This window comes from Echinococcus granulosus, assembly GCF_000524195.1.
Source record: "Echinococcus granulosus chromosome Unknown EG_S00031, whole genome shotgun sequence".
In the NCBI taxonomy this organism is placed as follows: Eukaryota; Metazoa; Platyhelminthes; class Cestoda; order Cyclophyllidea; family Taeniidae; genus Echinococcus; species Echinococcus granulosus.
Window position 1 is genome coordinate 432500 of NW_020170411.1, and position 24348 is coordinate 456847.

General features: G+C 42.2%; 2 protein-coding genes across 2 annotated transcripts; both read left to right on the plus strand. All coding sequences in view use genetic code 11, as the record gives it.

Annotated features, from left to right (window-relative positions):
* Positions 1–558: 558 nt before the first annotated feature.
* On the plus strand, positions 559–11915 carry EGR_04765 (Tyrosine-protein kinase transmembrane receptor ROR1; the record flags this gene model as incomplete). The annotated part of the gene is made up of 10 exons (XM_024494014.1): positions 559–765; positions 2450–3381; positions 3456–4748; positions 7761–8142; positions 8225–8372; positions 8565–8696; positions 9539–9942; positions 10711–10903; positions 11189–11477; positions 11660–11915. 10 exons carry the CDS (start codon positions 559–561, stop codon positions 11913–11915), a joined length of 4236 nt encoding a protein of 1411 aa, XP_024351579.1.
* Positions 11916–13372: 1457 nt separating this feature from the next.
* Positions 13373–19778, plus strand: EGR_04766 (Coiled-coil domain-containing protein 6; the record flags this gene model as incomplete). The annotated part of the gene is made up of 6 exons (XM_024494015.1): positions 13373–13579; positions 13619–13825; positions 13939–14124; positions 14596–14935; positions 18901–19249; positions 19325–19778. The coding sequence occupies 6 exons, from the start codon at positions 13373–13375 to the stop codon at positions 19776–19778; spliced, it is 1743 nt and encodes a 580-aa protein (XP_024351580.1).
* Positions 19779–24348: the final 4570 nt, after the last annotated feature.

The following is a 24348-nucleotide window of genomic DNA, read 5'->3' on the forward strand; positions in this document are numbered from 1 at the left end:
TGGTTAAAATTTATTTCAACTTTTTATTCGGCGGTTTGGTCGGAGGTTTTTTTCTCACCCGTTTCCATTTCATTTTTGTGACCAAAACAGCACTCCTTTGGCTGTCCATATGCCGTAGGCCCTTTTCCCTGCTACTGATCTCAATCCAACACATACAAACAAAATTGCCTCAAATAATACTAGTTTTGTATAAAGTTTTCAAATTGCGGAAAATGTTTGAGTACATAGACGCAGTTAGTTTCTTACATGGTGGTTAATTTTCTAGGGGAAAAGTGGTTCGTTACTCCCCAAGGTCGATAAAATTAATGACTAATTAACGTTGACTCCCCTCTCTCTCAACTTTGTTCTGATTTTTAAAGGGTGCGATATGCTTTCTAGTAGAATAGGCGATATATTTTAAGAATAAAACTAAAAAGGTGGAATCATACTGAATAGCATTTACGATTGGTATAGAGAAAGTTACCCTGGGTTTTGATGCCTTTACTTGTGTGAATAGTGATTGCCTCGGCAACGTTGCGCAAGTGGCATTCGGATGACAAGGACTGTATGGGTCGGATAATGGAGGCGACATGCTACTACCACTTTCCCATCTGTCCGCCACCCGTCGAAGTGAGTAAGAAGGCAGTGGATTCTGAGGTGGCCGCCAGGCGGCGTCTCTGCCGTGACGAATGCCACCTCATTACCAAGGGCGAATGCAGTGAGATCTACGACCGTCTTCTCCAAGACTCTCAGTCCCAAGGTAATACTGCCCTCTTTCAGGACCAGGTTTGCAATTAGTTGTGACGTGATAGCATCCCCCAAATGGTGCCGTACTACGCCTTTACCTAAGTCTCTGGTGCTGTATGCTTAGAAAATGGTCGAAATTTTCTAGTTTCTCTCGCTCTGACAATTTCACAAATAGAAGTAGTACTCTCTCGGATGATTTATTCGGGTCTTATACCTCTTAACTGCTATATTTGTTGGATGGTAAAGCCATTTGCTTTGACAGTGGACAGTGCTGCACAGAGCATAGGAGTCCGATTTCAATCCGTGCGCTGCGTAGATCCCACCTTGCGTCTCTGCCTTGACCGCTCCCGATATTATAACGAACATTAGATTAATTTATACGGTAAAAAGATTCATCTAATCACATCTTCTGTTAGGCAATACATGCTGGTAAACTTTGCCCAAAAGGACTAGAAGAAACTCGTGTTACGTGAAGAGTATGTTCCAGTAATAATAGTGTGAAAGGCAAGCTGTGGTCGTATAAAAGACAACTTTGCAAGTGGATTGAAGTGGATATTACCGTAAACAATCTCTGAAAAGTGGTTTGATGTCTCTTTTTTTGATAAAGTGAACCCAAAACAGCGCTAGATTATGGTCAAGAACCATCCTAGTCTAAGGTACTCGTTGGCGAATCCGAATAAAATATGACAATCGAAAATGTGGTGTTGATTGGAGATAAAGATTATCTGCCCAGGTTGCGACGGACGCATGAACCCCAAATCCTTAAAAAATAACAAAAGATTTTGGTAGTTATGTGGGAAATGCTATACGTTTTATAGAAATAGGAGGAGAGTTTAGAATACTTTTCAAAATTGCGGGGCCGGTCCACACTTGCATTGCAGAAGTATTCTAAGGTTAATTTTGTGATGAGCATCCTTAATAATGCAATGTTTTTACCTGACAAAATAAAAGTTCGTACCACAAATATGAAATAGAGAGATTGCGGGTACCAGAAAGCCCTCTAGTTCGTCAAGGCATGTCAATTTTTAGTCCCTTATTCTTATTCGCTGCACCATAGAAGGGGAAGTGGTTAAACGCTGGCACACCCCGAGATCCACTATTTGACTATTTTGTGAAAAATGGCAAATACATGGAGCATAGCAGGATTTTTCTGTGTGACTATAATAAGTAATAATTAACATGTTTTTTTATTAATCAATATGCGTTTAGTAATTGACATATGTTTCGCTCATAATATCAGCGAACATATAATTCATCCTTTGCAATCCTGTGTTGGGTGCTGACTTCAACGTGTTCGCTCATCTATAGTGTGAAGCAAATTGTACTCAAAAAGCCGTTTTAGATGTTCCAGTATGTGTACATGTACGGGAAAGCCATTTATTTTTCAACGATGAATCGCGGCCAAAGTGGTCTGTTGATTCATATGCTTTCATCAGGACACGTGTGCGCCAAATAGTAACTAGTTGCGAAAAGTTGCTTTAGGGCAGATAATCGTGCAGGTATGTGGGAACCCCCCACTCCACGTCCTCTATGTAGGTTGCTAGTCTTTGTTTAATGGAGAGCAGGTTCATGGCTGTATAATGCAAACACACATCACACACACCAAGGTGTTCAGTGTATCCATGATGGCTGATGATTCATTTACACAAAGGGAGCGGGGTGGGTGCGTGTTTGTGTTTTATCTGTTTCAGTTTTTCTTTTTGTCTCCTCTTTGTCTTTTTAGCCTCTACTCCGAGGCTTCTCATGGACTGCAATAACCTACCGCAATTCGATCCCGAACATCCAGACACTTGCCTTAGAACGGGCTCTCGACCACCTGTTCCTGATCTCACAGGTACCTTCAATCAGTCGCCTCGACTCTTCCTCTCTCTGCGATTTGATGACGCCACTGCTTCATCATTTTGCAGACTTGATCAGTAATCCCAAACCTGGGGTGGTACCCAAGCACATGGACAACTCAAAGCTGCAGAAGGGTCCAGCCCAGACCACGCAGTCACCGGATCTTCTTCCCCTTTTTATTTCATTTGGAGTGCTCATCCTCCTTGCGCTCATAATGATTCTCATCTGCTTCGTCTGCCGTCGCTCACACAGCGGCTACTCGAATGGCGTCTTCACTGGAGGATCACAGGCTATGGGCTCCTTCTGCGGCAAGGCGGCTACGGTTGGAAAGAAGCAACAGGGTCGCCACCTCCACGCTCAAAATGCAGTCGAGATGAAGCAGCCCATCCCCGAGATCAGTGCGTGTCCGGAGACGGCTCCATTCGTGGTCAACACCTTTCCCACGGCCACGTCACCCAACCTCGAGAGAAGAGTGGCGCCGGACCAGCAGCAACAACGACAGTACCATCAATACCAGACACCCAAAAGTGTCATACTCGCTCCCCCGCCCACCTCTCCTGCACCCCCACCACCGCCACCACCACCACCACTGACCTACTCTCCCATCGATCCGGCCAATTATCGGGCATTCACGCAGGTGTTTGCTTCCCAAACAGATTGCGAAATGGATGGGGGTGAGAGACAGTTTCTCGTAGTTAACAACACTCTCTTCAACCGACAGGCAGATATTTCTCATCAACTCGATCGTAGCTCTGGGTCGCCTGAGAACGTCGATCGCTCTTTGAAGACTGTCAACTATCCGCTTGTTCAAATCAAGTTGGTTTCCTTTTAAAACACTCCCCTTTGCTCATACACCGACAGTAGATAATACAGCCTGTTCTTTATTGTAGATTCGGTGATAGGATTGGACAAGGCGTATTTGGACCCGTGTACGCGGGAGAGTTGCAAGCGTCTAGCGATTATGAGAATAGCAAGCCAACGCCGTTGGTGATTAAAACGTTATCTCCAGGAGCACCAGCTGCTATGCAAACTGATTTCCGACGTGAGGTAAACATAATGGCAGAGTTGAATCACCCGAACCTCTTGGGCATATTTGGTGTCAGTTTGCAACAGCCTCCATGGTGTATGCTCTTTGAGACACCACTCTATGGCGATCTTCACGAGGTTCTTTTGGCTGCTCGACCCTCTTCCGACGATGGCGGCTGGTCGTCTACTGCGAGCGCTTCTAATACGTGGCCGCGGAATCAGCAGCTCAATGAAGGTGACCGCTTCCATGTTGCTTTCCAGGTGGCCTCTGGAATGGAATACCTCTCTAGGAACCACTTCATTCATCGCGACCTTGCCGCGCGAAACGTCACTGTAGGGGAGCACTTGCTGTGCAAAATCACTGACCTCGGATTGGCACGTGATTCATACGCTATGGATTACTACCGTGTTCCTGCTGCAAATAACCTTCTTTTGCCCGTCCGCTGGATGCCAATCGATGCGATACTCCACAGCCGCTTTAGTGTGGAGTCTGACGTATGGGCATTTGGCGTGTTGCTATGGGAAATTTGGACGGATGGAGTGCGACCCTACCATCTCTATTCGGACGCAGAGGTTATAGATTTGGTTCAATCACGCTACCTCCTTCCCTGTCCACACAACTGCCTCCCTCAGGTCTACGCGCTGATGGTAGATTGCTGGAATGAGGTGGGTTTGAAACGTCCCTCGTTCGAGGAAGTGCTATCGCGACTGTCGCTATGTGACCACGAAGCGCTGGGGAGAGATCCTACGAGCGGAACGGATAAGGGAACCGTGCTCACGAACACCTTCCCAATGTCAAGAGCGATAGACCTCACAGGCACTAATACCTGCAGTCACTCGGGCGACTCCGGAAAGACAAATTCCACAGACGTGTCTACAGAACGACCAGCCTCGCAGCGTGTCTCCTCGGTCCCCATGCCGATTATGGTCGGTGTGGATGGGAGCAGCGGCGGTGGTGGTGCTCTAGAACTACTGTCCAGTGACGTAAATCGCCGCTCGACGAATTATCCCCTTGGACCACGTCCGGTGACTACGGGCGCTAACAGTACGAATGGAAAGCCCTTCCTCTTTACCACCTCTTCATCCTCTACCTCTGTCACTGCCACCGGTACTGGCGGCAACTCGCTCCTCTACTCGTCTGATGCGGCTCGGATGGTGTGAAGAGCTTGAATGACGCCAGTCTTAGCTCTTTAATGATGTATACAGTAGCTCTTCGTGTATATACAATGCAACAAATCCCGTTTGGTCCACCAAAACGCCATGCCTCCTCTTCTCGTGCTCTTCCTCTCCCTTCATAAAATTACGTAACCGATCCGCGATCTAGCAGCATCCAGAATCGTACTCCTGGGATACTCCTCTTCCCTACCTCACTCTCTTTGAAAGCCATCTCAAGGGAAATGGGAATGATGAGATGTGTACCTTAGGTGTATGAGACGCTTTCCATGATTTACCCTACAAGAAAAGCAACCGTTTTTCTAATTTTATTTCGGAAGATGGAACTTTTCTAGTATGGATGGGTTAAAGAAAACTAGCCTTTTATGGCACTTTATTCCCTGCAGAGTCACTGTGCGAATAAACATTATTAAACAGTCCTAGTTATGAATTGTTTACTTACCTGGCGATATTATGAACTGGGATTTATGTGGGCGAGCTTGGATGTTGGTGAATTCCCAACCAGAGCAATCCGGAAATAGAGTAGAGTGCGGGCCTCTATGCCAACAAGTTTGAGAAAGGTGAGGACGCGTACGTACGTAATTTCTGGCTAACTTTTCCCGCGGCCTTATAGTCTTTGATCGGCCTTGGCCCTAGAGTAATTATTAGCAATCTTGAAGTCCCCGCGTGGTATTGGAGAATCGGGCGAATGGGACGAGAGGGCGTTTGCAGATGCTGTAGAAAATAAATTCTCCAGAGAATAGAAGTGGGAACGCTTTCTGGGGTTGAAGACGCCTGCAGCACTAGTTTATTAGTGGGCATCCACCAACACTAATCGTTGGAGTGATATCGTGGTAAAGATCTGCATACAGGTAGGTACACTGTTTATTCTTGAGGGAGCAACGAGTAATTGTTTAGGTAATGCGGACAGGCCATTAACTTTGAATAACAGTTTGAAAGGGTCATTCACATCAAGTCTTGCTGCTCCGAGATGTAGTAACCCTACAAACTATGTGAATATCTTGTTTCTTCCATTGACTAAAATACAATTTGCCAAGATTTCTAAAGAGGTGTTTTTAATGCAAGTAAAGCAGGCTTCTGGAATAGTGATTTCCAAAAAAACAAAAGCAGGTATGGAATCATTTTGAACAAATAACCTGGCGTTTGAAGAACCAAATCAAACTGAACCATATTATATCAATTTATAGAATCAAATGTGTCATTCCATAATCGGTAATTTTGTACTTCATTAAAGTCAAGACATTTTCCTCATTAAAACTTAACCCGACTTGTTGAATATCATACAGCATAGTATGGGGTACCAGAATACAAATTGTACGTCAGATTTAGAAGTGGTAGTTTTTCTACGGAAGAAGGGTAGTTAATATCCTCAGCTGAGTTTAAGATACCCTAACGGTGTTGTTTTATCTGAATGACTTTCGTGTGACGGAAGCTAGCAGCTAATAAATGTCGGTAGTGGTGGAATTAAAGTTTTCTGCTAACCACAACCCGCATCTCTTCACACATTGCCCTTTCTGTGACTTCGGAAATGGCTAATCTTAGAGACATAGGTGAAACAAACTACACGGACAATTTATTGTGCAATCCAAGTTTGTGATAGGTGTAAATAGCAAAATAGTTATAACAAGCTTTTTTATTTACAAGCAAAAGCGCAAAGTCGTTCGAGAAACGCTAAACTACCGAACGTGTGTTCAAACGGCCCTAAAATTGTTAATCGAGAAGGTCATTTGACAATTTAAAGGCAGCGCGAAGTTGCAAAAATTTATCGATCGATAAGTTGACAGTCAGGCGAAATGTCAGACGCTCTGCCCATGTAAGCGTTGCCTCGAAAACACTACTGCGCATTTTTTAACCAAACCAGATTTTTTGGCACCATTTCTGTCTTTCTTAAATGGGGAAAATAAGTTAAACTTAGGCATTTTATTGTATTTTATCATGACTGGGAGTTGTCAAAAACAGAACATTTAATTGTACCATTTAACTAATTTTAATTGTCTCTATTGGAATATGAGTCGAAGAACAATCGTGAACTGTGAACTGGGAGGTAGCTGGGTTACTAATATCTACACGTTGACATAGTCTTCATCCTCTACTTGTGGTATCTTCCACACCTTACAGCTAATAACGTTTCTACCGGCATTTGATGTGTGTAATTATTACTGACTAATTTGTTTACTTTTGGATGTCAATGTGGCAATCTTTACACTGGTATGCGGAGCTGGAGTGTAATTAACTGTTAGGAACAATTTTTAGAACTCCTAACAGCCTATGCATTTCTTTCGAAACAAACCAGACTTTCTCATAACAGATGTAAAATAGCAAAGAACATTAGCTCTCATCAAATGTTTATAGACTATTGAAATGACTTCTAATTTGTGGACTGAAAATCGGTCGAGTGCAGTATTTAGCAGATTAAGCTGGCGCTAGTCATTCCGTTTTCATCGACAGGATTTGATGAGAAGATCTTGTAAAAATTTGCTATCGGGTTGCCCCTAGTGGCCAGAAATTCTTTTGGATCATTATCATCTCCACGGGGAATGGAGATTTTCCATTTCTGAAGTGCCGCAACTAATCAAGGAGGTTCGCAGTAGCTATTTGCCTGGTCTCCGCATATCGACCCCATCTCCTCAAATAAAGTGTACCTCTGCCATCTTTCAATAACACTAAACATTCGCGTTCCCACATAACTACAAAAAACTTTCATCGAAAATGTTTATGAAGCAAAAAATATGCAGTCAGAAATAAATTAGTGGATTTGGAGAATACTGTGAAATAGATATTTTCACTAGAGGAACCTCATAAAATCAATTTCGGCTTAAACTCAACGTCAAAAGTCAGTGGAATAATAGAAAAAGAGTCTGCTCGTAGTGATTTTACGAACAAATTCCTTCAAATTACCTGCCAACGCTACTTTGGTATGCACATTTTCATAATAGAAAGAAGCATTTAGCGCCACCACGATATCTGTATAACAATGTTGTTTAAAATTGTGTAAGAACACCGAATCCTAAAACGGGGGGCTTCTGCGACCTCGGTCCTGAGGAGCCACCAGAGAAGGAGTTCGAGAAAGCAAAGGCGCTCTTCCAGTCGATCAAACACGGTGGATCGAAGAAGCACGAGGGTCTCGAGACGAACAGTCGGACTGGCACGCTGTATGAGCACATGGTGGGCATCACCAAATACATACTCGAGCACCAGCCTGCTCAGGCGTTGGACCAGTTCGAGGAGCTCAGCCGCCTAGTGAAGCGCGAGATGGGTCTGGAGGGCGAGTTTATGGATGCCGGGTTCACCGAGGCCCGCGAGGACGCCGTTGCGCCTACTGAGGAGCCCATACCACCTGCAGTGGTTTTTGCTGAAAATGAAAGAGCCATCTATTGCGTAGGTTCCGTCCATGCCAAAGCTAACTGAGGCTGACAGGGAATTAACAAATATTTGACAAAGCTTTGTTTCATTTTCCCAGCATCCAGATCATGTGTGGAATAAATCACCTTTGGTGGAACCACCTCTGCCTGCATCCTATGCTGGCAATTTTGAGGTGGACGAGGAAGAGATGGCAGCTATTCCGAATCTCTGCCAACAGCTCTCTTTAATCGAACAGTCTGGAATCGGTGAGAGGGACCTCTGAATGCCTACCTATCAGTGGGTTTTAGGTTTGATACATCTATACTATTTTCCACCTCAAGGTCTAGGTAGGGAGGAGCTGACACGAATATGGTTGGCTTTGCGATTTCTGTGGAAAGTGCTGCAAGACGATGTAACAAAACTGCGCTTTTGGGGGAAGATATACGGTCAAAAGTCAGACTACTACATTGTTGAGGCCGAATTCGAGGGGGATTCGGATCCGAGCGAAAAGATTCCCGGACCCTGGGATAAATGGCGTCCACCTAGGCCACCAAAGGTGGTTCAAGAACAAGATACGGAGGAATTTAAAGGTAAAGTTGCCCAGAATTTGGGTAAAGCTCAATCTCTAGGCAATCAATTTGCCAAATCGCAAGCTCTTTGACGTGATATCACTTCATAAAAGAGAAAGCGAAACTGTTTACTACGTTAAGTATTGTTGGATGCGTAGAAACGAACCGATTAAATAAAAATAGAGTAAACTTATGAAATACGAGGGTTTTAGAAAGCATCCTTAGTAGAATTAGAGCGATGCTTAATTGTCCCAAGAGTGACTGTTTGGATGAATATAGCGGAAACTCTCCGTTTTTATCAACCTATTTTATGAAACAAGTTGTGGAAAGGAAAGACTTCCTTTGATTGCCCAATAGAATTATCTTCCATCCGTAGTAATTCTATCCCCAGTTCCATAGTTGGCATCATTAATCTGGAGGCTTTTGCATAACATTTAATGACTACTCACATTTCATTTACTGTGAAACAAAAAATACTGCATAACTCAGTTCCTAGAACTGATGTAAGGTACAAAGCAAAATAAGCAACACTGCCACACTTCACACAGTTATTTGCGCTTAGTAAACTGAACTGCCTCAATGTGGTTAATAAGTTTTTTTCCTCCAAAACTGCTTACCAGTGCCTAGGTCGCACTTTAAGACAAACGTCGACAGAATTAGAAAGACGACTACATCCGCTGACGGGGCTGTACGATTCTCGGATGGACACATTGAACACAGCTTAAGATATCTGACGAGTAGACTTACATTTCCCATATTCTTTGTTTGTACGTTTCTATGTGTGCTTGTATATGAGTTTGAACGAGAGAGAAAGAGGTGAACCGCAGAGGTAGAAGTGTTCCATGCGTAGTGCCTTTCTGCAGCAATGCTATTGAGGGAGGAGACTGTGGCGAACCTACCCGTGGAAAAACGAGTGCTGATTAATTTGCCGAGGAACAAGTATAAACCGCCCACTCGGTACCCGCAAGAGCCGAGAGGCAGGGGCCTAAACCGATGGGACTACTTCGTCTCCAGCAGTCTCGGCGAGAAAACATGGGTCCGACTGCCCATGGTGAAGCCGGAGCACATTGTAGCGGCTCGCCAGTCGGTGTACTTCTTCACTGGTGACCTCAACGCCCCGGTTGGCGATCTGCCCTGCGGAGTGGGGTCCTTCCCTGGACTTGAAGTGCACTACCTCCGCGCCCAGATCGCTCGCATATCCTCCGGCACCCAGGTCTCACCGGCTGGCGTCTTCGAGCTCGACGAGGAGGATGAGCCTGAGGAAGGCGTGAGCTCCTTTATGCTTTCACTCTCATCATTCCCTACATATATCTCTCATTCATTTATAACTTACTTAAGTAATTCATCTATCCACACATCCTTTTCTTCATTCCCTTTTCAGTTATCTTTTGGCCAGCATTGACCAAAGTGGTATTTTTAACCAGTGCAAATGCTTCGGCTAGATAGCTGACAATGGAAGTGTGCATAATATTCGCACAAAAAATGACAATAATTTTCGTTTTTCTTCCTACTCTCTATTTGCTCCTTCCTTTTGGAGGTTCAACGCTAACTTTATCATCTACAGCCTCCACTTGACTAGGCTGATAGTGCGTTTTGCTTAAAAGGCTAAAATGACGAGTTAGCTAATGAAGAATTGTTGCACAAATGGCTGTATCGTTCAAGTTTTGCAGTGGCATTAATACTTAGTCAATGCTATATGGGTTTTGTTTACAAGTTTAAAGATCTTTCGTCTCACTGCAATTCGTTCCTTCCACCATTCAACTAGCAGTGGATGGGTAAAACCATCGAATTCCAGTGAGTTTCGGCGAAAACAGTGTCCTGTACGGTTTCAGATACTTTTCCGGTTGTCACTTATAACTCTTTTTAATAATTCTCTTCATTTTCCACCGACAAAAACTTACAGATGTGAAAACTACCCGGTTGTTTGGTTATATTACCATCAATCAAATCAGATTGTCTATTTTTTACCAGTATATGATAGCAGTGTAGGTTGAGTGAAGAGCAAAGCAATCATTGCCATGTAATTGGTTTGCAGGAGAAACCTGAGAATTTGATGATGGCTGAGGAGTACGAGCCGATGGAGTTTGAGGATCTGCTGGATCCCTCCAACTGGGTTCATCACAGGCCCTTCATTTACTCAATCGGTCGAATCAACTGGTTGTCACGCAAGAAAGCAGCAGCAGCAATGAAGGCGATTGAGGCTGAAGAAGAGGACGAGGAGGAAGGAGGTAATTATTTCAAATTTTCATATCTTTAAAATGCCAAAATTTAGCTACAAGCCGCATTACTTTAACGCACTTACAATCGAAGTCCACGCTAACTGTACCCATTGCCAGATATAACACCAATCGCTTCGAAACAGTAGAACATCGAGATCCACTTTTGGTGTCTGTAGGAGCAATTCTACATTTTACATGGGTATTTCGATAGCTTTTATACCTGATTTTATTCAAAACGACGAAGCAAATCTAGATGTGCTTACCAATAATGCCCCATGATTTCTGGGCGATTAGCGACTCTGCGGGATGACAACGAAGACGAGGAAGGGATGGAGGAGGAGGAGGGTGAGGAAGAGGAGGAGGAAGAAGAGGAAGAAGGACCTGATCTTCTCACACCGGTAGACGAGGATGACCCTATGAGACCTCTCGGGAGAGTCGGCGAGTCGTTATTTGGTAACGTTAATTCCATTCCTGCATCCGCTTGGAACATCCGCCCCTCCACTGTCCTCCTCCCCGTCAACTGCGCCATTGCTGTTGTTAGCAGCTCTCGGTGGCCAGGCGCTTACGCACTCTCTCGTAGCACGTAAGTAGGTCCCTTTTTTAAATTATCACCTAAGCAAAGCTCATATGTGTCACTTCTCTGTGGTTGTCGTTAACATGGCAATTTATAAAGCAAAAGATCCAAATCAGTGTAGATTATTCAGTTTTATTTGTTATTTGATTAGCTTAGAAGGGCTAAATGATTTCCCTTTTTCCGGATTTAAGCACTTTCGTTAATGTCTACCTTGGTTGGGGGAACAAGTTCTTGAGCGCAAGCTATCAGCCACCGAGGTTGCAGTCGCTGTTCAAGGAGTTTGATGACGAGGCGATGGGTTTGAAGGAGACGGTGGACCCAATGGTCCAGCAGGAGGAGGAGGTGCGTTTGCGGAAGGAAGCGAGGCGTCTGGCTATGGCCGCTGCTGCGGAGGAAGAGGAAGAGGAAGAGGGAGAAGGAGACGAGGACGAAGGAGCTGAGGACTAGGAATTGTAAGACCTCTAATACACCAAATCGTTATTCAGTGTTAATTTGACAATAAACGGTGTTTACTGACCTTTAAATAACCGTCAACTGATGCCGCTCCTGGTACACTTAGTTGGAAAAGTAAGAGGGTTGGCAACGAAATTAAGGATGTTTTAGTGTTTAAAACTGATAAAGATAGTGATCAAGCTCAGCTCAATTCGATAAAATATGGTTAAAAGGACATCATTTTGCGACAACGTGGAGGCCCGTCTACTAGGACGGCGCCTAAAATATGCTTTACTTCGACTGCCTCATTCACAAAGGAAACATTAATAGAAACAAAAATACTATTAATGCGTATTAAAAGTGATCTAGCAAAATGCGCAACTATGCACTCAGATACACAGGCACTTCACTCTTCACATGTCTGTGGCATAGCATTCGAACCATGCTAGAAGCCTCCTAGCCCTTCAGTGAGTTAATAATGCAGCGTCTCGAGTCCTCGCTGAAGGTGTACTAAAGCAAAGTAGTTTGGAAAACATATGCTTATAACGAGAGCGAGGCATGAAAGGCTCAGCAAAATTTCTAGGCCACAGAGTAAATTTATAACGTGCAGGGAATCAACTGCTCAAATAATTAAAGAAATACGTGGATGCGAAGTCCCTATTTTTTCCATATCATTTTAACTTGTTACGAATTCAACGTTGACTTAGGATGCTGTAGCATAGAAGATGACTAGTTTTCACTTTGACGAGCCCTTTATAGAGAAGAATGTGAAAATGAACTTCTACTATGTCCATTACATTGGCCGTACATATGTTCTTAACTAATCAAATATTTATTGAAAGTCCATTCGTTTCGTCAAAATTTAACAAATAATGCCTAAGAGTTGTGTAACACTTATACAACATTTGCGCCCTGAACGTGTGAAGAAGCCTTTAAAATCAAAATTAGAATTTAGAAGTTTCGTTTATATGAGTGGGGACACGTTTGACGCGTTTGAAATTTCCTTGAATAACGTTGGATTCGCCAGGGGCATATATAAGGGACGTCTTTTCTTGAACTCAAGGTAGAGAGCTGCTTTTCTCTCTAGTACATCAACTGAGGACCTAAAATGTATTTAAAGTACTCCAAAATATTGCTTGCTGAGTTAGGATTTCATTTTCTCGTGCTGCTCTTTTTCTGTGGTTGTGCCTATCGTTTCACTTTCTAGGCATTGCACCTTGATGAATCGATGTTTGTTGGTCATAGATGATCCAAAAAATTTTCCAATTTGTATGCACTAAAAATGCAGGGTGTGTCCTGCTATTAGTCTGGTTTACTTACTGCTTTAAGCCTGAAGTGTTTGTTGGGATACGGCACCATTCCTTAGTTTTGTCTTCATACATATTTATCTGATAGTTATTGTTTTGCATCTATCACTTTTACTGAAAAGTGGTCTTACTTCTGGTCTTAACATTTTACGCTACCTAGGGAACATGGTCGATAGTGCTTCAGAGTTGGATCTAGAATCCGATGCTAGCTCCATTGATGGCCATACAGGAAGATGTGAGCAGTTACAACGGCAAGTAGAGTTATTACAACAACAAAATCGGATGCTCAAAACAGAGGTTGATCAGCTCACCCTCCGAGTGAGAAGTTTGGCCGAAAAGAATGAACAACTCCGAAGAAATAGTGTGTCTATTGTAAGGTTTCAAATTCCATTGTTTAGCTTTGGTCTTTAGCTGGCGCAAGCCGAGCGGGAGGAGGAATACATAAGTAATACCCTTCAACGTCAAATTTCTGAGTTGAAGAAAGACAAGGAGTCTCTCGTGGTCAAGTTTGAGGAGGAAGAGGAGCGACTCATTAATGAGTTAAATCGTAAATTAATGCAACTGCAAAAAGACAAGGATAGACTTGAGCGGACACTTGCGAAAGAACAAGAAGCCCAGGTAATCTAAGTCATTTAGTTGAATTGGGACATTATTATTTCACGTCTTAATTTCTAGCGTTCGTTTTTTATGGGCTACTCAATCGCTAGGCTCTTATTAATACCTGTTTTTAGGTAAATAAGCTGAAGCGTCGAATTGAAAGACTTGAAAGCGAAAGTGACTGGAAACAGCAGGTTTTGGAGAAGTTGAGACGTGATAAAATTGAGCTTGAAAATGCCTTGGAGCAGGAACAAGAAGCTCTCGTCAACCGACTTTGGAAAAAAATGAAAAAGCTGGAGGATGAAAAACGCATTCTTCAGGTATGGGTTTCTACTCATACACATTTAATACCTGAGCACTCATTCGTAAGCATGAATGGCACGTGCTTTATATTGTTATGTTTAAAAACATTAGATAAATGTTTTCAGTAGAAGGTGCAAAAATGTGTGTTAATTTGGGAATCTTAGCACATACAATGTAAACAAAGTATATTCTTTCTATATTCGTTAGTTCGTTAACTTGATTATTCTTGATACTTATTAACTATACAATATCACACTTTCGTATTGCTTTTATTGAATATCGTTTTCTTTTTTCCATCGATCATTTGTCACAGATAGCCTCGTAATAAATCTGTCCGTTTTCCAAATATTGAAGTAATTTGCGGACGCGCTGAGCTGCTCTAGTTTCCGACTGGAGTTTAATTAACTGTTAGGTCGAGCAAACTTTTTTGTTCCAAAATGTATGAATAATCTCTTCCTTTGCTTTGGAATGCTTTCTCTTACCTGAAGGATAAGCTGGAGAGTGTCAGTGCTCCACCATCAGAGAGCCCGAGCGTGCAAAACATATCCGCGGTGGCGATTGGCAGTGCAAACCAAGCGCAGCACTCAACCTCCATCCCCGTGGGTTTTCTGCAGACGAGTCAACATCGCCACTCGGCAGGTGGTTCCTTGCGCGGCTCCTCGCGCATCCCCATCACGGACGCACCTGGAAGGGACAGTTTTGACAGCGTTGAGTCGAGTGGATGTCAATCAGATAACGCTGGACAATCTCCCAGTCACTCGGGGGCCAGGGGCTCTCTCACTTCCTCCATTAGTCCGCGTCCACCCCAGAGTCCCATGGACCTTGATGGTAACTCCATTCAGCCTGCCGTCCTCTCCTCAATGATGCAAAATAGTCGGCTTTTCTCCCACTTCCCTTTGAAGCAAGGGACTATTCGATTTGTGTGTTTGTGTGATTAACATCTAGCGTTATTAAATACCAGTAGCGATTGGTTGCGAATGAGCCGTTATCATTCGCTAAATATTCCATTTTAAAGGTTAATTATAGTTGCTTCTGTTGATCAAACTTGTTTTCAGTAACATCCTAATACCGCATTGTTAACACTGAAGATCGGAGCTGTTTTATTTCTTAACATTAGTCTGTTATTTTTTCCACTGATTTCTGACAAATAGGCGAAATGAATCATATGGTGTGAAGCATTGTAATACACTTTGTTTATTGCAAAATTTTTGGGTGGATTCGGCTTATCTTTTGTCATTTGCACTTTCCAAATTGCTTGTCGTAGTCACATGCTTTGGAAACTCAACCGTTTTATTTTCAGTCTTTTATCCAAATCCACGGTAAGCCCAAACTTACTTGACTTCTTGATGTCTGAACATATGAGTCGTAGTGGGCTTTACTGTTGTAATCAACGCGAGTAATTGGTCTTTTTTGGTGTACCATTACGTCCCCCTCTTGCGACATTTGCGTCGCCTCTTCTCGCCTATCCTTTAATGTGATCGGTAGGGAATTTGATTGAACTGTTTAGATTTTCCTGCATTTTATGTCAATTTGATGTTTATCAAAAGAATTAGGTCACTCAACATTGAATGCATACCCCCTGATCAGAATAGTCTTTTTCACATCCGTTAAATTGGCAGACCTACTTTTTCTATAATCTTCATTATTTTGGCTTCGAATAAAACCAATCGCGCTGTTTTGGTGTCTTTAAATTGGTGAAAACGATGTTGGGTGATTTTCTTCAAGTACATGCTAGAGAAGCCAACGACTTCCCGAGGTTGTGTGCTTGTCATGAACTTAGTAGTGATTTAGCCTTACTTGGTAAAAATGACTTTCTTTCTCGTTGGTCAACGCGCTTTTTACTTCAAGATTAGCCTTCAAAGAATGTCTCCTTTATTTACCTACCTTTCGTGAAATGTCTGAATGTTATTGCGTGTGCGTGTTGGAGCTGAGTTTAATAGTCACATTTTGAAACCCACATTGTTAGTCATTTGTATTCACTACTCTGTATCTCCTCACACCACTAAAACGGTTTCACAGCCTAACAACATCAATCTAGCTATATCTATTGGTGTTTTGAAGCCAAACATTGTTTTGTCCTTGTTAATGTTAGGTATGCTTGCCTTCTAGTTGGTCCATTTTCTGAATCCATTCGATTATCAAATGTCTTTTGCCTTTTCCTTGCATAGACTGAGCTTTGAGTAATGAAAAGTTTGATGAAGCTTGCAAAAGCTAAACGTGGGCAGGCAGCGTTACTATCTTTGATGCCGAAGAACTATTACATTCTTGTATTATTTTTTAATCCATGGGGAACGTAAACATTCTTCCTTACTGTCATCTAATCAACTTGTTAATTTTCATGCAAACTGACATGCTTTTGAATAATGCTTTTCTGTTGTCTAACGCACTGATGCGGTCGTCACATGATCTTTTTGTTGTGAAGACAGGGTAAGACGGGCTCTCTTCGTATCGCTATCCCTGCATTTTGCATGGTTTTAATCTTCGCAAGGAATTCCCGTCTATTTGTCAAGCGTAGGTCAATGGGTGTGGGCTTTACTGTACTGCCATCTGGGATGTTGTGAAGCCATTTTCAAAATAGAAGATGGACTAATCATACTCTATCTAGCTTCCTTCCTTACCAACAGTTTTTCCAGATATCATTTCATCATCTTTAGTAAGGATAAAGTAAGCAGCCGATTTTTAATTTTCTGGTATATGGGGCTGTCATCTATGATGTGTGACGTTCGCTATTAAAAATATGCGTGCAAATGACATTCAACTATTTTTACCTTTATATAATTGCGAAGTTTTCTTCGTCAGACTTAGCTTCGATGCGATTTTTCGGACAAGTTTTCCTTGCTGCTGAATTCTCGTGTTGGCATTGCGTGCACCCCAGTGGATTGCTCTCATTCCCATTTACTGGTATGGTTGTAATGGGAAATATGCTCCCATAGTGGGTTACACGTGCATGTTTGTATGTTCCAGAAAGTAACGTCTTGCGGACGAAACTTTTTTTTGTGATTGGGAAATGTTTTGATCTTGGGAATACACTTATCGATTTGCCACTGTATCCGTTCACAAAACGCGGTTATCTTCGTTGCCAATCACAGGCGGGAGTTCCAGAGGCTTAGATAAAATGTTTTTTTTTTTTTGTCACTGTATTGCAAGTAATTTTATTGAATCCAACAAATTTGGGCTACCTTCGAGATCATGTGATATCGTGATCCACATGCTTTCTTGATCTGGAGAGCACTCCCGCTTCATTATTGGTTTTTTAGTTTTACCCCTTTTCACAAAGTAGTAGGTTACATTTGACTTCATCCCTGTCATCTTGATGTTGTTGCCATAGTTTAGTCGTAGCCTTCACATTTCGATTCACCTCATATTTTGTTAAGCATTTCAGGTAAGGGTAGTGAGCGAACTCATTTAATAATAGATCCCATCTACTATAAGGCGAAGATATGAAATTGCAATATATTTTATAATTACTGTTTATCATCTTATGTGGATTGTTTCGTTTGAGTTTAATTTTGCCTTGTTACCAGGTTGAAGAGTCATAGTGATTTGCATTCATACCTTTTCTTGCTGTGACTGCTCTTCTTGTATCCGTGTATCCGTGACCCATTTGGCACTTTCTAGTCGCTGATGTTGGTCGCTGTTGTGACCTCGTGGATGTTGTGCCAGTCCGGTACTTTTGGAGATTGCCTTATTTTAAGCACCGCGGACCATTGTACTAACTCAACCAATTACTTAACTTTATCGAGAGATACAGAATACTCTCTTAGCTATCGTCGTATGGAATCCATAGACTTGCTTTTATAGGTACGATCCAAAACAAGGATTTTTGTGAATTATCATTTCTTATTCTACAATTCTAGTTGCTAATTTAACTTCACCAATAACCTTTGACTTATGTAGGGGTACGATGAAGGGATCACTTTAGGTTACTTATTATGGCTGACCATGTTTAAATCATGGAGAAATTTTACACAGCACTTTGTTAATAATAAAAAAATGCTTGTTCACTAGTTGGCTATCATTTACTATAAATACACGGAAGTATGAAAGGCTTGCAGAATGTAAAAATGGTAGAAGCGAAACCATCACACATATTTTGTCTACTGTATCCTTTAACACTATCTTCCTTCATGGGACATTGTGGTGTGTGGGTGATTTACCAGCTCTTATCTTCCCGCCGGTATAATGGGTAACTTTTCACGAGCTGCACTGATCCCTATCATATGGCCCCAGTGTCGTCAGCTTCGACATGCCTTATTTATTAGCGTTAAAAGCACACTGAGCTGTCCCTATTTCAAATCGTAAGGGTAGCTTTGTTTTGCACATTTTAACTGGCGTTATCAACCTACTCATGAATGTTATTTGTCCCTCTTCGTTCGCGTGACTTGAGCGCTCTTATCGGTTTTTTCGTCACACTTAAATGATGCTATGTATCTGGGACATTTTTGAGATCCCTTTCGTAATCACTAAGATTTGTACATCGATCATCTGATCTGACCTTTGTATTTGTGTGCCACCAAGGTCGCTGCTAACTTTCAGGAACCCTTCTTTTGAGGAGTTAAATTTTTCCAGCTGTCGTCCTGAATTTTGTAGTTCCTAATGCAAATTGCACTGTGACAGCACTCGAGCACCTAAAGGTAGTTAATAAAAAAATTTGAAAATAGGTTACGGGGATCTACATAATACATGATCTTTGAAACATTAAATAAGCACGAAGAGGTTGTGGCTCATCTGCTTAGTGTATTTAGAATTTTGAGTTTATCCGACCGGCTCGCACCGGAAACTACTCGTTATAGATGTCAGCATCCCAGCCGGCAGTCTTGTCCGATCAGATAGCTCTCAGTCCGGAAGTCGTTCCCACCGCAATAGTTTCCAACCCAGCAACACTGCAGTGGCTGAGTTGACCACTGAAAGTACGGCCGCCGGAGCCACGTACGTGGCCAAACTGCGCGAGGAGGTCATTCGTCTGCGTCGCATTGTTGCTTTTAACCAGGCTGAGCAGGCCCTTCGCTCAAACCAGGAGCGCTCGGCCATAGACGAAAATGCTCGTCTGCGCCAACTACTGGAAGTCGAAGTGGATCGCACTAGAGCTCTTACACGAGCCCTCAGCGACAGCGAGTCCAGTCTTGAGATAGAGGACGAACGGTTAGCTGGTTGATTGATTATTTTCTCTACAACAGTGATACCTTCATCCTTTCTAGTCACATTTTCCTGTTTCAGGTGTTACAACGACGCTAGGCGCTTCGCGGCGTCATCAAATCGTTTACGTACCACCTCCGATGGCTGCCCCTCATCCTTGGCACAGGGACCCTTTTTGGGTCCGGGCCATGCCTACGCTGCGGCCGTTTTTCAGGGTCGCAACAACTCGGGTCGCATCTGTCGAGAGTGTGGTCAGCCTCTTCCCCTTGGCAAGGCGCCTTACAAATGTGGTGCTGTAACACCCCCACCCTCATCACCCTCCCCCGGTTCCTTTGTTAAGCCTTCGCCCCATGTTCGACCTCCGCACTCGCTTAGACAGTCGAATGCCTCCGCCACAGTCACCGCCACCGGTTGTGTTACGTCAGCCACAAATGCTCCTACCAGACACTCCGCCAACACCTCTGAAGCGGAGGAGGAGGACGAAGAGGAGGACGACGAGCGCTCCAAGACTCCACCCGCCAGCATGACCGACTGAGGGCTTTGATACGTCTGCTGTGCTGTTGATGCATTTGTGAACGCTTTTCTGAGTTCATATATCCCCCCCTCTCTCTCACAATATTCATCTTTTTCCCACTCCTTTTATCACCACCACCACCTCTTCCCTCCACGTCTTAGCACTCATTCCTCCACCTCTGAGTGTGTCTGTATCATTGTTATCAATATAAACTGTGGAACACTTGTCTCTCGTTTTTTATTTCGTTTTGCTATAGCTTGCAAAAAATATATTTCTTTACTGTTGCTTTATTTCTTCCCTCTTTGTACTGTTACTAAAAATCAGTATGATAAAGTGCAATCATCAATCGACGTTATAACACAATATAATAACGATTTCAGTTCAACAAATCGTTGTCTGTCCGAATGATTTGTTGAGATTTTTAGTCCTGAGTCTTGTGATGGTTGAGGCTGACTATTGCTTCACATAGGTCAAAGATTTAAAGGGGGTCTCAGGAACTAAATGCTCTCTCGTAACTTCTTAGGGTTACAGAATTGACTGAGTAGCAATCATTACAACAAAAACAGCAAACAGGTTGTAGTTAGTCCGTGAACTTTGCTTCATTGGATATGATCACTACACGTTTTCTTCTCAAAAAAGCTACTGGTTGGAATCGAAGTTACACTGCTCTCTTGTTTTTGCTCGTCGGCCGATGAATATACATTGCTACGATACCTTACAATTCAGATAACTATTGACAGCGCCAACGGTAGCTGAGTTTCAAAATATTTATTTACTTCCGTTTTTCGTTTCCTTTTTCTGGTCTTGATACCATCTATTAACCCTTATGAAGTCATTATTAAATTGAAAAAAATACTTAACCATTTTTATACGAAAATTTATTGAAAGTTAAGGGCATCCTCTTTCCCTGACCTCTGATTCGAAATGACTCACGTGGATGCGCATAAAAGTTGGACTTTCGGTGCTTGTCGTGGGTGGCTGTTATCCATGTTCCATCGTTGTCAATTTTGGTTGTGTACAGCAACACCAACTCACCTTAAGGCTCCTTAAGCAAAGTGACGTGACTCTGAATATTTGCCATTCTTGGGAAAACCAAATGGATTTTCGGTACATTGCTTGGTTAATTGGATTTGCCTCACTGGTCCGTGCAAAAGATTAGAAAGCAGTTTCATATTTACATATTTCTTGGGAAGAAGTAGTGCCTTCCACTCATGTGGATTTTAAATTTCTCATGAAATTGGGATAACGATTTCACCGTATTATTCAAAGTCCTCTTTTGAATGCGTCTTTGCGTTACAACCGATCTTTTCAAGGCACTGAATGTCAGTCCAATAATGGACCCTTGGCCTCAATCATAACTGCCAATGCTTCACCTATCGCCTTTCTTTTATTACTTCTGACTATTTTAATGGAAACCCCTCTCTTTGTTTGTGTGCGTGTGATTTTCCTACTCAATTCCCTCGGGTCGGCAAATCGGTGTTAGCGAAACCCCCAAAAATAATTTTATTATAGCGACCCTTCGCATACGTCAAATACCCAAACGTTAAACTTTTACACATGAACATTATTTGTCAATATTTCCGTTCAATTTGACAGATAGAAACGAACAGTTAAGATGTTTAGTTGTTTTACGAGCGTGTTTTACTGGCTCCTTATGTATTGTTTATTACTATCATGGTGCTGGCAGCACATGATGTTTCATTGTGTTTAATTTTCCATAATCCGTATAAAACAAATGTCTCAGGCATTATCGGAAAGTATCCACACCCAAGCAGCAATCCTTTTTAGACGCCCTTCTAAAATGACTTAGTGTAATCGGACCTCTCCACGTCCCTTTTATGTGAACAGAACACAGTCTAGTTTGATTTAAGTGGGATGGCCGTATTGGGTTGAAATGAGCGGCCAACTTTTTTTGAAAGCTCCGTTGTATTAGGCATTTACATCTCCGTAATCAAAATTGATTCGGAATACCACAAAAAACTGCCGAAAACGATAAGTAAAATCCTTTTTTGGTAGTTTTTTGTAGGATTTCGTAGCACTGAACCGCTTTGAATAGCTTCCGTGTCCTGTTTTCCGGAGACCCTTTTTTTCCCTAAAACCGAATGGTGGCATGCATTGGCGTAATTTTCATGTTCCTCCCTAGCTAGACACACCTTCTGTGCAACAAGTTTTTTTCTTTTTTTGCGTTAGTGTAACATTCAATGCCTTTCTTTGTTTATAAGTCGGTTGCGCAAAAAGGTAGTAGCGTTTCATCAGCACTCAGAGGTTATTACGATTTCCTTCCGAATTCTATGGTGGATTAGCTGAGAACTTCTTCACAGTGTAAATAACTACCCACCTACTCAGGTGAGTTTACCCGAATACAATGTGCATATTTCTCTGCGCCCTCTACAAATTGTGGATTTCATCTAAGTCGAATGAGCTCACATTAGCAGATGTTGGAGGCTAATTCGTAGAAATCATTTTAGAGCGGGAGTTCACTGCCTTTATTTCACCTCTGTTTCATACGTACCGCTTCAGGAAGTGCTAATAATGACCGCCAAGTAAAAAAGTAGCTTTTGGATAAAAGTCACATATTACTTAAAAGTAGCTTCGTGATTGAGGTCGTCGTTCTCGCTGTTATTATTCGTGGGCTTCCGTTTTTCGATAGAAGACTCCCGTTAATGATATGGGAAGTTATCTGGAAGCAAAGTTTAATCGAATAGGCGAACTCAATAATGTGTAAAAAACCTAGAAATTTATGTTTTTGAAGGACTGGATGTGAATTACTAAACATCGTGGTCTCTACCGCGATAAGTTTTTTAGTGGAGGCATGGTATCTTTATTTTCTCGTCTTCCTTTACATTCGTTCATTATCTGCTACAGTGCTGTGGTTGTTGATTTTATGTACCCATATCTCTGAATGCAATACACGAATTTAAATGTAATATTCATCGGCGTTTTTCGTGCCTCTCAAATGACAAATAATTTAGACTGTGGATTGGTCTTCAGCATCACGTTGCTCGGAGTCACATTTTCCAGTCGAAATTTTCATTAACGTATGGTGTTATGTGATTGGTTTCAAATCCGAATGATTTCTGTTTGAATGTTATTTACTGTTAGTACGGCTCCTCGACCATGCCGGCGTGTTATTTTTTTGTCTCGTGCTGGGGTTTGTGCTCTTTAAGTAATTAGATGCTAAGCGGACTTGTAGAGCTGTAAGCGTCTGTACTCATCTTAGTGCTATACATTTCTCTCCCTCGTCTCAATTCTGTTCGTGCTTTGCAAAATTAATTACGGCTCCTGTTTCTGGAACTAATACAGTTTGAAGTTAGATGCCTTTGTTAAAGTGAAAACCTCTATCAAGCTAAAGTTGACCAATGTGTTCGTCAATTCGTTTAGACTGCTATTTCTTTTCCCTCTCGGCGGTAAAGTGACCTTGTGACAATAAGAAATGCACTTTGGAAACAAGAAGGTTATGATTATGAATTGTTTTTTGAAAAGGTTACAAATTTGCAATTCTTACCCACGGGGGATTCGCTGAGTGATGGGACAGGATCTTTTGCACTACTCTGAGGACAGAGTTGTTCACATTCGTTCTATGTAGTGAACTACTTTAAAGTCATAATATGTTCTCATCTGTGTTTCGTCGTTCGTTTTATGTAATTTGAGTGTTGAATTGATTGGATGGGTAACAGCACGAAGAACTTTTATGCTAGCGGATCGGAGGGAATACCGCACAATAAGTTTTGCCATTGAGTTGCTGTCCAATCCGCCTCTTTTTCCTCTACTGCCAGGATTTAGCTCTACCCCATCGATCTTCACATTACAAATGAAATTCACCTATCACCAAACTGTCGTCTTAGCTTTTTGTCCCTGTCTCCTAAGAGGTTTTCAATTTACTGCATATCTGGTGGATTTTGAGCAATTCGCTTTCTGGATATTTTATTTAGTGGATTTGTTTCAAAACTATCATTTATGAGGCCTTTTTAACAAAACCACACAACTTTTACTGTGAACCAAACTGACCGCAAAGTTGTTTTCATCACTTGCCTTCCTAAGCATCCAGCTCATCCTATTAACAACAATTCATCACCCAACCTGTCATGCCCTTTGGGAAAGTGGCCTGGTCCATCCCACTCTTGTGTGGCTCGATGGTCCATATGCCGTAAACTATTGACCACCTTTTGCTGTTAAGGCTGAAGTATTTTACGAACAATCTCCAAACTGCTTTATAATGAATTTGATCAGCACTTACGTAATAATAGTCGTGATGGCATTAACAGCTTATGAAGTAATTGCTCACCGCTTATCGTTTTAGGCTTTGCTCACAAGCGAGTGGATATTTTTGCTTTGCGTACTTCCCCGGTTATGGTGAAAAAAGGTGCTCTAAAATCACTATCAAGATGGATCTGGGAGATATGTTTGTTATTTAAATTCGTATTTACTGCGAAGGTTCCAGATCGCAAAAAAACATTTTAGTCATTATGTCTCTTCTTGTGCGCGCAAGCATATTTCAGATTTTTACAGGCTCTCTAATTGGGGTGTAAAGCTTGGTTACACATTAGGCTTGAGAAAATTCCTTAATTTTGCAGTGTTGCTGTGTGAATTT